General features: G+C 40.2%; 1 protein-coding gene and 1 pseudogene across 4 annotated transcripts; both read left to right on the plus strand.

The window, feature by feature from the left end:
- Window positions 1-960: 960 nt before the first annotated feature.
- Window positions 961-1,147, plus strand: LOC128622920 (uncharacterized; annotated as a pseudogene).
- Window positions 1,148-1,362: 215 nt separating this feature from the next.
- gtf3c4 (general transcription factor IIIC, polypeptide 4) lies at window positions 1,363-14,190 on the plus strand. 4 transcript variants are annotated; one of them, XR_008388420.1, is made up of 5 exons: window positions 1,363-1,939; window positions 3,560-5,308; window positions 6,335-6,407; window positions 6,489-6,619; window positions 8,871-8,959. XR_008388420.1 is itself a non-coding variant. In XM_053649154.1 (5 exons), exons 1-5 carry the CDS (start codon window positions 1,634-1,636, stop codon window positions 10,436-10,438), a joined length of 2,340 nt encoding a protein of 779 aa, XP_053505129.1. In that variant the 5' UTR covers window positions 1,363-1,633; the 3' UTR covers window positions 10,439-14,190. The 4 variants fall into 4 exon arrangements, 3 of the variants coding, with proteins under 3 accessions (XP_053505129.1, XP_053505130.1, XP_053505131.1); XM_053649154.1 differs by lacking the exon at window positions 6,335-6,407 and adding an exon at window positions 10,374-14,190; XM_053649155.1 differs by having other exon boundaries at window positions 6,489-9,225.
- The last annotated feature ends 585 nt before the right edge of the window (window positions 14,191-14,775 follow it).

The raw sequence follows: 14,775 nt of genomic DNA on the forward strand, positions 1-14,775 counted from the left end.
TTTAAGGTAACCATGTCATGACACTACCATGGTATTACTATAGTACTTTATGGTACACATATCATGAACCTACCATGGTTTTACTGTGGTACTTCATGGTAAGCATGACACTACTATTGTTTTAATAGCACTTTTTGGTATCCATGCCAAGACAATACCGTGGTTTTATTGCTGTACTTCATGGTAGCCATGACAGGTCTTTCATTTTACTTCATGTAACCATGTTACCACCATGGCTTTACTATAGTGCTTCATCATAACCATGACACGGCCATGGTTTTACTGTAGTACTTCATGGTAAACATGACTCTTCCTTTGTTTTACTATAGTACTTCATGAAACCATGACACTACCTTGGTTTTTCTATGGTATTTTATCATAACCATGACCCTACCATATATTTACTATATTGCATCATTGTAACCATGTCACTACCACATTTTTATGGTACTCCATGGTAGTCATGACACTACCATGGTTTTACATGAGGTACTTTGTGGTAACCATGTGAACCATGAAACTCACAATTCAGTTAACCTCTTGGTGCTTTGGTTAATTAGTGATCTTTTTATATTTACAAAAATGGTGATGTACTAAAACAAAAAAACTAAAAAGATCCTAACCTAGCTTCAGCAAACAACATGTGTTTAAATTAATAAAAGGCACCCATGACCCTGTCGCCACTTCACCAGATGCCCTTCCTTGGACCACTTTTTGGTAAGTACTAACCACTTCATACGCACCATAACACCTGCTGTTTTGGAGATGCTCGTACTCAGTCGTCTAAACAATTTGGTTGTAAAAAAAAAAAGAAAAAGAAAGAAAAAGTCGCTCAGATCCTCCTTATGCTTGCCCATTTTTCCTGCTTCCAACACCTCAACTTCAAGAACTGACTGTTCACTTGCTGCCTAATATATCGCATGCCTTGACAGGTTCCACTGTAACAAGATAATGGTAGGGGAGTGGTACTTTCAGGGATCATTTCTAGAGTATCTAGCTAGGAAATGTGATTTGAAAGCGTTATGTCTCTCTAATCACAATGATAATGATTCTACTGAGCGTGAATCGGATTTTGGCTAATGATTCTTTAATGGCTCTGTTTCTTATGAAGCGCTAGAGGAAGAGGACATGATGGTAGTTCAGTGGTTAAGACATTGGCCTACTGATTGGCACAACGTGAGTTTAAATCCCAGCACTACCAAGCTTCTGCTGTTGGCCCCTTGAGCAAGGCCCTCAACTGCTCAGTTGTATAAATTAGATCAATGTAAGTCGTTCTGGACAAGGCAGTCCGACTAATGCCATAAAATGTAAATAATCAATGTTATTTACTCAACCTGTCAGTGGGTTTATGTTATGACTGATCGGAGTATGTTCTAAACCGTGTAGATATTTTATTCTGATAGACTTTAAATAAATATTGACTATAGAATTGAAAATGTTCCCATGCAAACTTCTTTTTTTTTTACCACTTTTATTCTTTTTTTAAAGTCATTTTATTACCAATTTAACGTTATTTCTGCAGAAGAGTGATTATTATAAACATGGCAACTCGCACTGAGAGGCGCTCAAGAAGTCCCGCCTCTTCCGGTACCGCCACTTCCTGGAGACGGAAGCGTTTATTTTCATAGGGAAAATGGCGGCTTCTGAATCGAACCGCGTTGTGGATGTGGGCGAGGCTGCGTCTACTGAGAAACAGGGACCGGATGTTGGTTTCTGGGCCGGACTCGGGCCCATAGTGAAGCGAGAGCCGGTGGTTAAGCTCCTGAGTCCAGTGAGCGGGTTGGAGGCTTTGACGTGGTCGGAGGATCACCGACTCGCCGTGTCCACTGTTAACAGTGTTTCTATCATGGAGCTGGTGTGTGATCAGCACACACACAGCCAGGGTTTAGTGCTTCACCGCACTCACATCCCGGTACCGGAGTCCGTGTGTGAACTGAAGGCAAGTATCAAAACAAACAAACAAACAAACAAACAAACAAACAAACGCACACGCATGGAGCTGCAACAATAACAACAATAATAACTCGCCTACACTGCATGCGTTATTACCGTATGTTATCTAGTGCAGGGAAAATAAGAACAGTGTGACGTGAAGGAGAATTAAAGGTTAAAATGTTAAGGAAAGGGGCATAATATTATTATTATTATTATTATTATTATTATTGTTTAATTTATATATTGCCTTAACAGAACTCAATGATGCTTTACAATAGCAATACAATAATACATAAACAGTGAACAATCATGTGAAAAACAGTACACATAGTACAGTCACTGAGAGCAAAATGCATAACAAGACATTAGGACGAATAACACTAAGAAACAGACTGAAGTTGGAGACGGACGTGATGCTGCGAAGCATCAGACAGAGTGAATTCCAGATCCTGGGTGCTACAACGCTGAAAGACCTGCCATACCCTTAGTGGAGAGACGAGATCTAGGGACAGAGAGGAGGCCGAGCCCAGAGGACCTATAGGTCCTATAGGGGATAAGCAGTTCACTAAGATAGCGAGGTGCCAAACCGTGAAGTGATTTAAATGTAAGAAGGATTATTTTATATTTAATGTGAAACGAATCCGGTAACCAATGCAGTTCAGACAGAATTGTGAGCAAAGTAATGTGAGCTGAGCGCTTGGTACGTGTAAGAGGTCTAGTGGCAGAGTTTTGAATATATTGCAACCTAGCAATAAAACTTGCAGGTAAACCAATGACGAGAGCATTGCAACAGTCAAGACGTGAGGATATAAATGCACGGACCAGTGTTTCAGCATGTTTGAGGCTAATGAATTGACGGAGGTGAGCAATGCGACGAAGGTGAAAGAATCCCGTTTTAGAGAGTGATATGAGCTTCAAAGGTGAGGGAGGGATCAAAGACGATGCCTATGTTTTTTTTACAGTACTAGATGGGATGGTTTAATGAGAGTACTGTCATGCAAGACATATTCTACAGCTTTGCTAGATCACTTCTTAATTACAAAGTTTGACATGTCAGTTGTTCAGGGGGGTTTTGTTTCCTTTGAGAGCAGGAGACTACGGTTTTATCATTTCCCAGTTCAACAGCTAGTGAGCAGGTTTTGTAGGTGTGATGGCAAGAACATGTCCTACAACTCATCATAAATCTCAGACATTTAAAAAAAAAAAAAAAAAAAATGTAACGTCTCCTTCTAGTTTGTTAAAAGTACCACACTGCAGTTAAATGTGCATTCTGTAGGTGCGACATTGTATAAGACGAGTACATTTTCGAGGCAGTTTTCCCAGGATGTCCTCATGCAAAAACAAGTACCTAAATTGCCTACGTATGGCCAACCTACTTTGTAAGAAAGTGATTAACCATTCCGTCACTTGTCATAAATTGCAGCACACTGTCATATAATTAATCGAAAAGTTTCAGTGTTGAGGGAGTGACCTTGTCATAAATAATATCCCCAGTCCCACAGTGATGCACTGCGTTACTTTGAAATTTGTCTAGACGGCTTGTTTTAACATCGACACACACTGAATTGTGGTTTGTCAGTCATCTCTGCATAATATGATTATAATTATGTTTTTTTGTTATTAGGTGGGCCCGGAGGACAAAGTGCAATCGGCGAAACAAAATTTTGAGAACTCTGATGACCCTTCAGTAAGGCAGGTTTTTCTGCTGGACAGAATTATGAATCCCCAGGGCGGGGCTCTGCGTGGCATGAAGTACACCAGCTGGTCGCCGCTCGGCTGCGATGTGAACGGGCGATGCATTCTGGCTTGCCTGACTCTAGACTGCCGCTTGACCATTCACAGTGGCCACAAGCGACTGCAATGGACTCAGCTTCTGAACCTCACGGAGCTTTATGGTGACATGCTAAAATCGAGAAACTACTCGAATGCTAATGCCTCTGAACCCTCGCTGGAAGACCTGGAGGATCTTGAGGTGCTTCAGAGTAGGTATCAGATGCAGACACCTGTGCGCATGGAGTGGTCCAGCCTGTGCAACACGCATCAAATCCAGAGCAACAACGAGTGCAAGGATGTCGGGACGGTCCTCCTGGCTGTGCTGATGGAAAACGGGGACTTGGTGGTATGGCAGTTCCGCCTGCCTGTACAAGGAAAGGAATCGGTTGTCTCTTGCAACACAATCAAATCGGGAGTGTCGTCACCGAGTGTTTTAGCCTGGTGGGAGTACGAGCATGGTGGACGCAAGATGAGCGGCCTGATCGTGGGCAGCACAGTGGGACCTGTTAAAATATTGCCTGTGAATTTGAAGGCAGTGAAGGGATACTTTACTCTCAGACAGCCAGTGGTGCTGTGGCAAGACAGCGATAACATCCCAGTGAACGACGTCAAGTGCATCGCACTCTTCCACCCGCAGCAGAAGTGTAACTGTAGCTTGGTTGTTGCAGCGCGAGGCCCATATGTTTTCTGGTGCTTGTTGCTCATCTCCAAAGCGGGTCTAAACGTGCACAACTCTCATGTTACTGGCCTTCACTCAGCACCAATTACATCCTTAAGTGCCACACACAGCGGAAGCTCAGTCTTCACCTGCTCACTGGATGGCACAGTCAAAAAGTTGATGCCGGTCTTTACTGACTCTGCGATCCTCTTTAAGCAACAGGAGGTGGAGCTTCCCGAAGGTGTTCGTGGTTGCCGCATCCATGGTATCGCCACCAGCCCAAATGGTGCCTACCTAGCTCTGGCCACCACAGAAGGCATGATCAATGGGTTGCACCCAGTTGTCTGCACCAACCTGGTGCAGTTCATCACACTCATGACGCCAGACAAAGCAGGGGCAGAGCTTCTTGAATCACAAACGCAAAGCCTGTACAAGCAGACTGACCTGCTGGATCTGGTACGATGGCGTGTAATGCATGACAAACAGATTCCTCAATTCCTCCAAGACGAACTAGATGAAAAGACACCCACATCAAACTCGACGTACCTTTGGAGACTCAAGCTCTTCCTCTTGCGTGTCCTCCACCAGTCCTTACAGAAGGTGCCAGTGGAGGCACGCTGGAGGCCCACCCATGAAGACAGCAAAGCTTTTCTGCCCGACGAGGTGGAGGGAGACACCGTGGACGAGAGCACGGTGGCCGACACCTCTGAGATGAACGAGTCCAAACCGAAGGAAGCTGAAGTAGAGCCAGATGAGGAGCGAATGAGCGAAATTACAGCATGGATTGAGGAGGTGGAATCGCACCTGACACGTGAGCACATGAAGAGGGTGCTAGGAGAGGTCTACATGCACACCCTCATCACAGAGAATACGTGCATCCCCACTAAAGGGATCTGTGACTTCCTGTCCAACGATCCTACTAACGAAGATCGAGCTGCCAAGGTGAGTCGTCACACTGCGGCAAATCTGTTCAAGTACATTTGGGGTGTTTTGTAGTGTATATATTAAAGTGCACCTATTATGGTTTTTCAAATATTACCTTTCATGTAGTATTATAGAGCTGTTTGTGAATGTAAAAAGTCTGCAAAGTTTAAAAAAACCGAAGCGCACGACAAACAGAGTTATCGACTCCCAAAAGAAGGGACCGATTCTGATCAGCTGAAACGAGTCTTTAGTAATTCCAGACTTACTTCCTGCACAAACCTATGTAGGTTTGTAACAAAAAACCCAGACTCTGGTCTTCATTGGCTACTCGCTGACAGCGGTAGACCAATCACAACAGACTGGGACATCTGACCAATCAGAGCAGAGTATGCTCTCTGAAAGGAGGAGTTTAGATTGAATCCTTTAGAACGGATCATTGAACGAGTCGTTTGTGCAACTGGGAAAAATTTTAATTATGAGCACATTTAAAGTGTTTTTTTTTTTTTTTTTTACCTTGGATGCATGTAAATCTATTGTATGAGACCTTTTAAAATAAAATTAGGCACGTTTCAAAACCATAATAGGTGCACTTTAAAATACATTTTGATTCATCTTTGGACATCCCTGCCTATAGCGTTAGGTTCAGTTCAGAAGGAACGAGCACTGATAGTTCCACATTAAATAGAGATTTCTATTTGCTCTATGTACGCTTCATAATCTGGCACACACTCGGCACACTCAAGCATCAGAAATCTAAATTTAAATATAGATACTCTGATGTTACGATGTACATCACAAATTCAAAGTTATATCCTCCAACACAGTGTTTGTACTTAAGTCATTAGCATCATCGTTTATGAATATAGCAAGCCAAATCCTTTCTCATATTAGTATAAAGGTTCATCTCGAATATTGCTGCAGCATTAGATTTGTACAATAAATCTTTGCAGGCCTGATGTGATGTTATAAGCAAAAAGGGCAGATAGATTAAATAAATAAAGATTGATTGGACCCTATTATAATATGATGTGGATTTTGTTTAAGGACGACTACGTATTTCAGATGTTTGCTCAAAAAGTAATAAAGTCGAACGATGAGAGGCGGAAGCACACTAAAGGTCAGATCTCAACATATCTATAGCGAATGAATAGAAAGGATTAAAAGATTTATTGTCTATCATGTCTTGCATTCTCCACAGGTTCTGATTGGTCACATAATGAAGAAAATGAACAAGCAGACATTTCCCGAGTATTGCAGCTTGTGTAAAGAGGTTCTACCCTTTACTGACCGCAAGCAGGCTGTGTGCAGTAGCGGACACATATGGCTCAGGTAAGACTGTGTGCTGTTACACAGCTGTATGCATCCTCATTATAGTCCAACCATATTTCATATCCAAACTTAAGTTTTTTCAAAATGACAAAATTGTTTGCAGGAATTTAAAATGTTCCTTAGGGATGTCATTCATTTTGGCACATAGTATTAATACGGAAAATACTGTTATTTTTCAAAGGTAGTTATTACCGAATTATTTTCGCATTAGAACATTTCTATTGTTTGAGTCGAAAAAATTGTTAAAAATTGTATATGAATTGAATTATAAATTCACCTTCGTCTTGTGATTTAAAAAAAAATTTAAAAAAGGTAATTATGGGAACCATGTAGTAAAGCTTAAACTAAATCAATCATGTATGGGCCATGCTGTTATAGGAAAATAATCAACGACAGGGTGGTGTGATGTGATGCTCAGTCACCTCCTTCATTACCATTCTTCATTATGTTAGAATATCTACATGTATCGTAGTGTTTCATACTTTTTATGCCACAGCAATTTGCCAACTATTAATTTGTTGTTGGTGGGTTTTTTTATTAAAGAATGCCACATGGCACTTTTTTATTGATTTATTGTTACTTTTAATTTTATTGAATGTCCCTGAAACAATTAGTTCCTGTTATTGTTTACTTTATAGCCACTATAAACAGTGTTTCTTCTTTTTTTCTCTCTGTCTTGAAGTTAATAAGACAAAAAAAAAACTCAGCTTGTCAAGTCCTTCTTTCCTGAAAACTTTCCCACATTGTACTGTTAAAGTTGGTTATAAAGATTGAGATTCAACTTTATTGTGTGTGTGTGTGTGTGTGTGTGTGGTAAAACATGATTTCTACACATATCCCCACTTGTGGAAGGAAGTTGAGGTCAGAGCACAGTTAGATCCCCTGTAGCAGTTGAAGGTTAAAGGGTTTTGTTCAAGACCCCAACAGAGGATCCTGGGATTTGAACTCTTAACCCTCTGGTCACTAGCACAGAACCACTAAGGAGCTGCTACATACAACCAACATTTGTTGGTTGGTTGGAGAGCTCTCACTGGGAAGACAATGTTTACAGCAGAGAGCAAAATAAAAATAAAAATCGATGCCTGATCCCAATATTCAGTTCATTAGACTCTCACAGAATGGGCAGGGGGTGGATGGGGGTGGATTGTTGCTCTCCAGCCATGGGGGATTGGCTTCAGTATTGCCTTGATATTGCAGGGGTGGACATAAGTTGCCCAGAAGCCTGGGACAATCTGATTTCCTGTGTTTAATGTCTGGGATATTTGTATTTTTTTTGTTTGTTTATTCATATACACTACCTGTCAAAAGTTTGGAGACACTCGACTGAAATGTTTCTCATGATCTGAAAAACCTTTTGATCTGAAGGTGTATGATTTTAAAATGTTTGAAATTGGTGTTGTAGACAAAAATGTAATAGTGCCAACATATTCATTTGTTTACTTTTTTTTTACGGACGACTCAGATCAAAATATTCCGAAAAGCAGCCGATAAGTGTCCAGCGTAGGTGGGAACTCCTTTAATACTGTTTAAAAAGCATCTCAGGGGAATTCCTCAAGAAATCGGTTGAGAAAATGCCAAGAATACATTTCTGGAAATTCTAGGCAAAAAGCGCGTCTACTTTGAAGATGCTAATATATATATATATTTTTTTTTTTTTTTTTTTTTATCGTGACATAATTCCCATAGTTCCATTTGTATTATTCCAGAGTTTTGATTATTTTTACTTTATTATTATTCTAAAATGTGGAGAGAATAAATAAATAATGAGTGTGTCTAAAACTTTGACTGGTAGTATATGTTCAACAACCAGATAATGAAACAAACTGACTTTCGCAAAACAAACATTTTAATTTGTCTTTAAAAGTGACGTGCTTCATGGTGATGCGATGCATTGCCAAATATTTGCTGAGTTTTTGTCAGCAAGTGCATGATCATAAACCCGTTTGTTTCCCTTAGTTCCCTTAGTCTGTATTAATACTAGCTAAGTAGCTCGTCATATATTATCTCATTATGTTAGCTAACCAATTTTATCCCAGTCAGTTAGATTCATGTTCAAATTACCACAATAAAGTTTGTTTGTTTTTAAATAACAAATATCACCGAATTTGATTGACTGGATCTGACTGCCCCTGACTGTTAACACGGAGAAGTGCTACGTACAGTGCTGTAGGTTTATGAAGTGTAACACTGGGTTGAAACTTCCTTGAATAGTTTCTCGAGCTCCTGTGTGTGCGTTTCCTCTTTATTTTAGGTGTGTGCGGTCATATCAGGTCTGTCAGAGTGTGACGTACCGTCGCTGTCTGCTGCAGGACAGCATCGCTTCAGTGCCACAGCCTGAGGGTAAGACCTGGTGATCCATCGGAGTTCTGCCCAGCGGCTTCTCTCGACACACACACTACCTTTAATTTTCTGTAGGACAAGAGTTGGATGATATGATGGTAGATCAATACTGCAATATATTAATTTGGGCTGCATCAAAACCATTTTTTGGTTCATACAGCATATGATGGCAATCAAAGCAAAGCAGGCTGCAAACTGCACTCCTTGAAAACATTATAAGGATATTTTCCTACATCTTCCTATAAGTAATCTGATAAAATGTCTTAAACCTAAAACTCAGCACAAGGAGTTCATTGTAGGGGTTTAAAACTCCATGCGATACAATACAGTTTCCATTCATAAGGCAACGATTTGATATTTAACCATACCACCACTGAATTCAAATTCCGTTTAGTAGCCTCAGATTGATACGAGACCAACTTTGTTGAGAATCTGGAGTAGGCCTGCCATTCATTTGTGAACGATGACGTAGAGAAGGATTATTTTAAAAGTATACAAGTTACAGACAAATCACCTTGAGAGCCTATTAAATTTTATTTATTACATTTATTATTTTTTTTTTTTCCGGTAATAATCAGCTTGTAATCATTAATAATCGATAATAATGATGTTACGATTGTTGTCGGATCATTACACCCTTAGTTCATTGCACATCGCAGCAAACAGCACTGCAATAAACACTATCTCGGTGAAGAAAAAAAAATGTCTACAGACAATCCTAGGCGAGTGAAAATAATCGTTCTTACCAAGTCTGTTGGTTTTGATGTTCTTTGAGTGATTCTGACACTATAAGAACCAAAAAATACTTTACTTGCAGCTGTAGAGAAGCACTTTTCTGAAATGGAACATGCATTGATTAATAGGTTGCTAGTAATAGTATGTAATTATTAGATTATTAGTAATTAATAGGTTACTCATTTCGGTATTCGTATCAACGAGTACCAAAACTTCTTTCGTAGTTGTATTCAGCCTGAAAATGGTATTGATGCATCCCAAGTTATCACATTAGCCTCTAGGGTCCAATGCAAAACTACTTCCCTGGGAGGGAATTTTGTACATTTCGTACATTTTTTGCCTAAGCGGTTACTTTATTAATTCCCAAAATAAACACAGACATCATTAGACTCAGTTTTCAAAGCGCTCACAAATTTACCCTGTGTATAATACTGCACAGTAAAAGGATCACTAGTGCATCCACAGAGATGCACCCATGCTGACATCAGCTTCCATTAAAGATGTATTAACTAACGAAACCGTAACTCTCATACCTGCGGTGTGACATTAGCTAATCATGTCGACTCAACCCCACTTGGCGAAACACAATCACGGAAAACGGCGACTTGATTGCTGGGTTATGTTTGCATCATGTTCTTCGCCTCTCTTGGATTTCCATTTCCTCTTTGCCTCTTTACAGATCCAGACTGGGTGAAGAAGATCTTACAGGGACCGTGTACATTCTGTGACTCGCCGCTGCTTTGACACGCACAACGTAGCAACGCTGCAAGCTGCTGATACATACCCGAAACCTTTGAAACTGGATGAATGAATTGTGTAATATTTTTTTTCCCTCTTTTCTGAAGGTTTGTTTTGTCTAGAGCTTAGGATTGTTTTCAGTCTGTGATGCCGAGGTCAGTTGTGTGTACAAATAGAAATGGTGGGAAAACCGCCTCCACCTAAGACACCTATCCCTCTTTTTTTTTTTTTTTTTTTTTTTTTTAAATCTGCTGAACACTTTCTGTTTGAGACTTATGCTGCTACGATTCCGTTTTACCACAACTTTCTTTCAGCCTTTTGGTGTGGTTTCGCTTCTTAATTGGCTTTCGGAAACATCTCCATCGTCAGCGTTCTCCGTCTTCACATGAGAACTTTACACAGGCTGCTAGAGGAGAGATTAAAGCCTGCGAGAAACAAATCTGCAGCCAGAGACAGAGGCAAAAGTGTTTTAAGAGTGCGTTTCGGTGCTTCCCAAGGGATACGCCTCTAATGAGATACCAGAGTAATGAGGTGCGGATTCCAGCCACAGATGTGATTCTGATTTTAATTAAGAAGAGGCGGGGTTAGAGTGCATATTGTTAAATATAGTTAACCCTCTTTTCATGGGCCATGGGGAAATAAATACGGAAGCCGTACAGTTTGACACAAGATCCGCCTACATATTCCTCCCTATATTTCTACCACTGGGTCAGAGCCATGAGATGAAAAATGGTGTATCAGCACTGTCTTGTTCACTCTTGTCCCCTATAACAGCTACTGGTCCCCCAGAATGCTGGGGTCATTGGAGCGTATCACTTGCCCCTGGGGCTTGAAGTAAAAGCGCTTTAGATTTGTAAAAAGACGCCGGTGTCATTGCTGACAGTACAGCTTTGTCGTAATGTAATAAAAAGCACTGCTGTTTGTGTTTCTCGTGGTTTATCAGTCCTCCACAAATACCGTTTTTTTAAAAATACACGAGAACATATTGGACAAGCAGAACTCAATTACGCAATGTTGTTGCATACAAAGCAAGCACTTCGTGATCAAAGAGGAGCGAGAACCCAATGGGAGATCTTGCTATAGCACCAAATGTGACTGTTGTGTCTCACTGTAAATTTGTCCACAGTACCATCTTGAATGAATACTCCATCGCTTTGACCTTAAACTTATTGTAATCTCTATGTAGAACATTTGTGTGATTACCACAAACGACCAATTTGAGCAAGTGAGAAAAGATTACATTTACTTACATTACAAACTTGCTTGAAAACTGACTGATAAGGGAAGTCTCAGGGCAGCTGTTAGCTGTTGGAGTGTCAGTAAATGTTTATAGCAATCATACTTCTGTAGAATGTGCTCTATAGCTATACAAATGGTCCTTTTTCCATTTGGGGGATAGTGGTTTTTCTGGGGTTTCTTTGTTTTTTGTGCAAGACTTTAATTGTTTGTTTCTAAAATAATGGGTCAACTGACAGTATAATATTGATACCATGATAAATGATTTCTGAGAATGTCACTATTACTTTCATAATATGACCTTGGCATGGGTGTGGGTGCCAGATAGGTTGGTTTTAATTATTTTGTAAAGCTCATATGCTGGGATTTTCCCAGAACAGTCTCTAGAGTTCACACAGAATCATGCGGAAAACATAAAACAACCAGCGAGCAGCAGTTCTGCAGGCGGAAATACCTTGTTGTTGAGGGAGGCCAGAGAAAAAAGGGCCAGACTAGTTTTAGCTGAAAGGGAATCTATGCTAATGCAAAAACAACTCTGTACAACCGTGGTGAGCAGGAAAGCATCTCCAGAATGCACAATATGTCAAACTTTGACTCAAATGTTCTGACCGTTCTCCTCAATAAGGTGTTTCTTTTCAAACTTTTTTTTTTTTTTAATGGAGTAATTATGGATTGTTTTTATAGTTAAATTGCAAAATAGACTTAAATATTCTTCGTTTTGCAATCGTTCTGTGATCGGTGCACGTAGACTACACATCCGATTGTTAGAGATTACAACAACAACAACAAAAAAATTCATTTGAATGAGGTGGGACAAGCATAAATGTCTCAATGTGTAACGTTAAACATGTTTTTTCTTTTCCTCGTTTGTTAGTAAGGCTGTTTTTTTTTTTTTGTTTGTTTAAAAAAAAAAAAGGAGCTCGCCCTTTTGGTGAGGGCGTGTGCCATGCCGATAGGTGGAGACCGATCATGCCGAAGAGGTTAGCCGTGTTTTGGCGGAACCTCCTACGTCTTTAATATAATGAGATGTCGGAAAGCATTTGTACAATAATTACAGCCCCCTCCTCCTCCTGTTCTTTGTGTGCACACACTCAAACACTTCAAACACAGGCTTTGTTTCTGCAACAGACAATATTCATAGCCTTCAGGGCCATGGCGGAACTTCGTTTAAACAGTCATTTGGATTCAGTACTTTTGTTAAAGTGTGGAATAATGTAATAACGAGTTGCTATTTTAATTCATATTCATACGAGAGAATCTGCTTTGTTGAGCCAATATAATGTGTAGGTTCATTATGAAACCTCTCATCATGCACAGTATTTAGCTTAAAACTTTTAAATGAGTGATTGTTCCACTGTTGTAGGGAAGCTACTGTGGAATTTCTCCAGTGCCATTTCTTTCTTTCTGCTGCTTGTATACTGTATGTGCTTTTATTCCTTAATGGGCACCGTATGTCATAAATTAAAATGATGACTATGTATGTATATCTATATAATTACCTTTTTTTGCTGCCATAAAATGTATATATAATGTTATACCTTGAATAAAGGCAATGTTTTGTTTTGGTTTTTTTGCAAAATGAATTTTAGCGGTTTATTTCGTGTTAAATATGAATGATGTCGAATCAGTCACAGCACTGTTGAATAGCCGATTCTGATAGGTCAGAAGGCATTGGTTAATTTTCTGTAACAGCTGCTCTGAGAGTAGTTCCAGACATGTGCCAGATTACATGTTTATATCAATCAAGCTCGTTCTTAATACGTGTTCTATTTAAAATCACTACTAAAGGTTTTTTTTGTTTGTTTTTTTTTTAATCAGTGTGTTCATTATTCCAGTATAGGGGAAGAAAGATGCAGACATTTAAAAAATAATAATAATAACAATAATTAAAGTAAACGAGTGGTTCTGTGGGTGAAAAGTTTGTGATGTGCCTTCATGGTGCGTGCCCTCACATTATTTTCTCTCTACTCTTAAAGGATTCAGTAAACACATTGTACCCTCAGACTAGTAAGACACACCAGCCCTCGTTTGTACCACAGATTCTCAAATCAGGCTGTTAACATGGTCCTTTAACAGCTACATGGTCCTGCTGGGATGCTGCCAGTGACCCATGACTGGCTGGTTTGCATCTGTGTCTGTGCGAGTGTGTGGCAGGGGGAGGAGATGTCAATAAGCACACTGCTTGTTTGACAGTGTTAAACCGCTCAAGTGGAACTAATGTGGACTCGCACAAAGGGCACAGACAGGCCTTTTACTGCTATATTAATTAAACCTCTACTCAACACCAGACCCACAACCAGAGAGAAGTGTCAGGGGAGTGTGGGTGTGGGTGTGTTGTATATATTATGTACATAGGTCATGCTAATACTTCAACTTGAAAAATAAGCAGACATCAGTGTTTAGGGCCCAGGATTGATGGGGAACTGTTAACAGGCCACCGTACAAAAAGGGATTCTATGAATAGTTCAGGGTCCTTTATTTCGAATCCTCTTTGAAAGAACCTTTAAGAGTTCCCCCAAAGGAACAAGCCATGTTCAAATTTATATTAGAAGTCGAGCTGTTCTTCAAATCAGAAACCAGAAGCGCTCGGCCCTTCAATTATGTGATATCTGTTAAAGGTGCAATCAGTGAGTTTAGAGTAAATGACCTAAAGCTACACTTTATGGCCAAAGGCATGTAGAAACCTGACCATCATGCCCATATGTTGGCCTTTCCCAAATTGTTGCCGCAAAGTCGGAAGCATACAATTGTACAGAATGTCTTCGTATGCTGTTAAAATACAATTTCCCTTCAGTGGAACTAAGAGGCCCTGTCCTCTTCCAGCATGGCAATGCCCCTCTGCACAAAATGAGCTTGATTAAAAGATTGTTTGCCAAGGTTGGAGCTGAAGAACTTGTGCTCTGGCCTCGACCCCACTGAACACCTTTGGGATGAATTGGAATGCCGACTGTACCCCAGACCTTCTCAACATCAGTGCCTGACCAAACCATTGCTCTTGTGGCTGAATGGGCAAATCCCTACAACTTCACTCCAAAATCTAGTGGAAAGCCTTCCCAGAAGAATGGAGGTTATTATAACAGGGGACTAAATCTGGAGTGGGATGTTCA

The sequence above is a fragment of the Ictalurus furcatus genome, chromosome 18 (assembly GCF_023375685.1).
Source record: "Ictalurus furcatus strain D&B chromosome 18, Billie_1.0, whole genome shotgun sequence".
NCBI classification, from domain to species: Eukaryota; Metazoa; Chordata; class Actinopteri; order Siluriformes; family Ictaluridae; genus Ictalurus; species Ictalurus furcatus.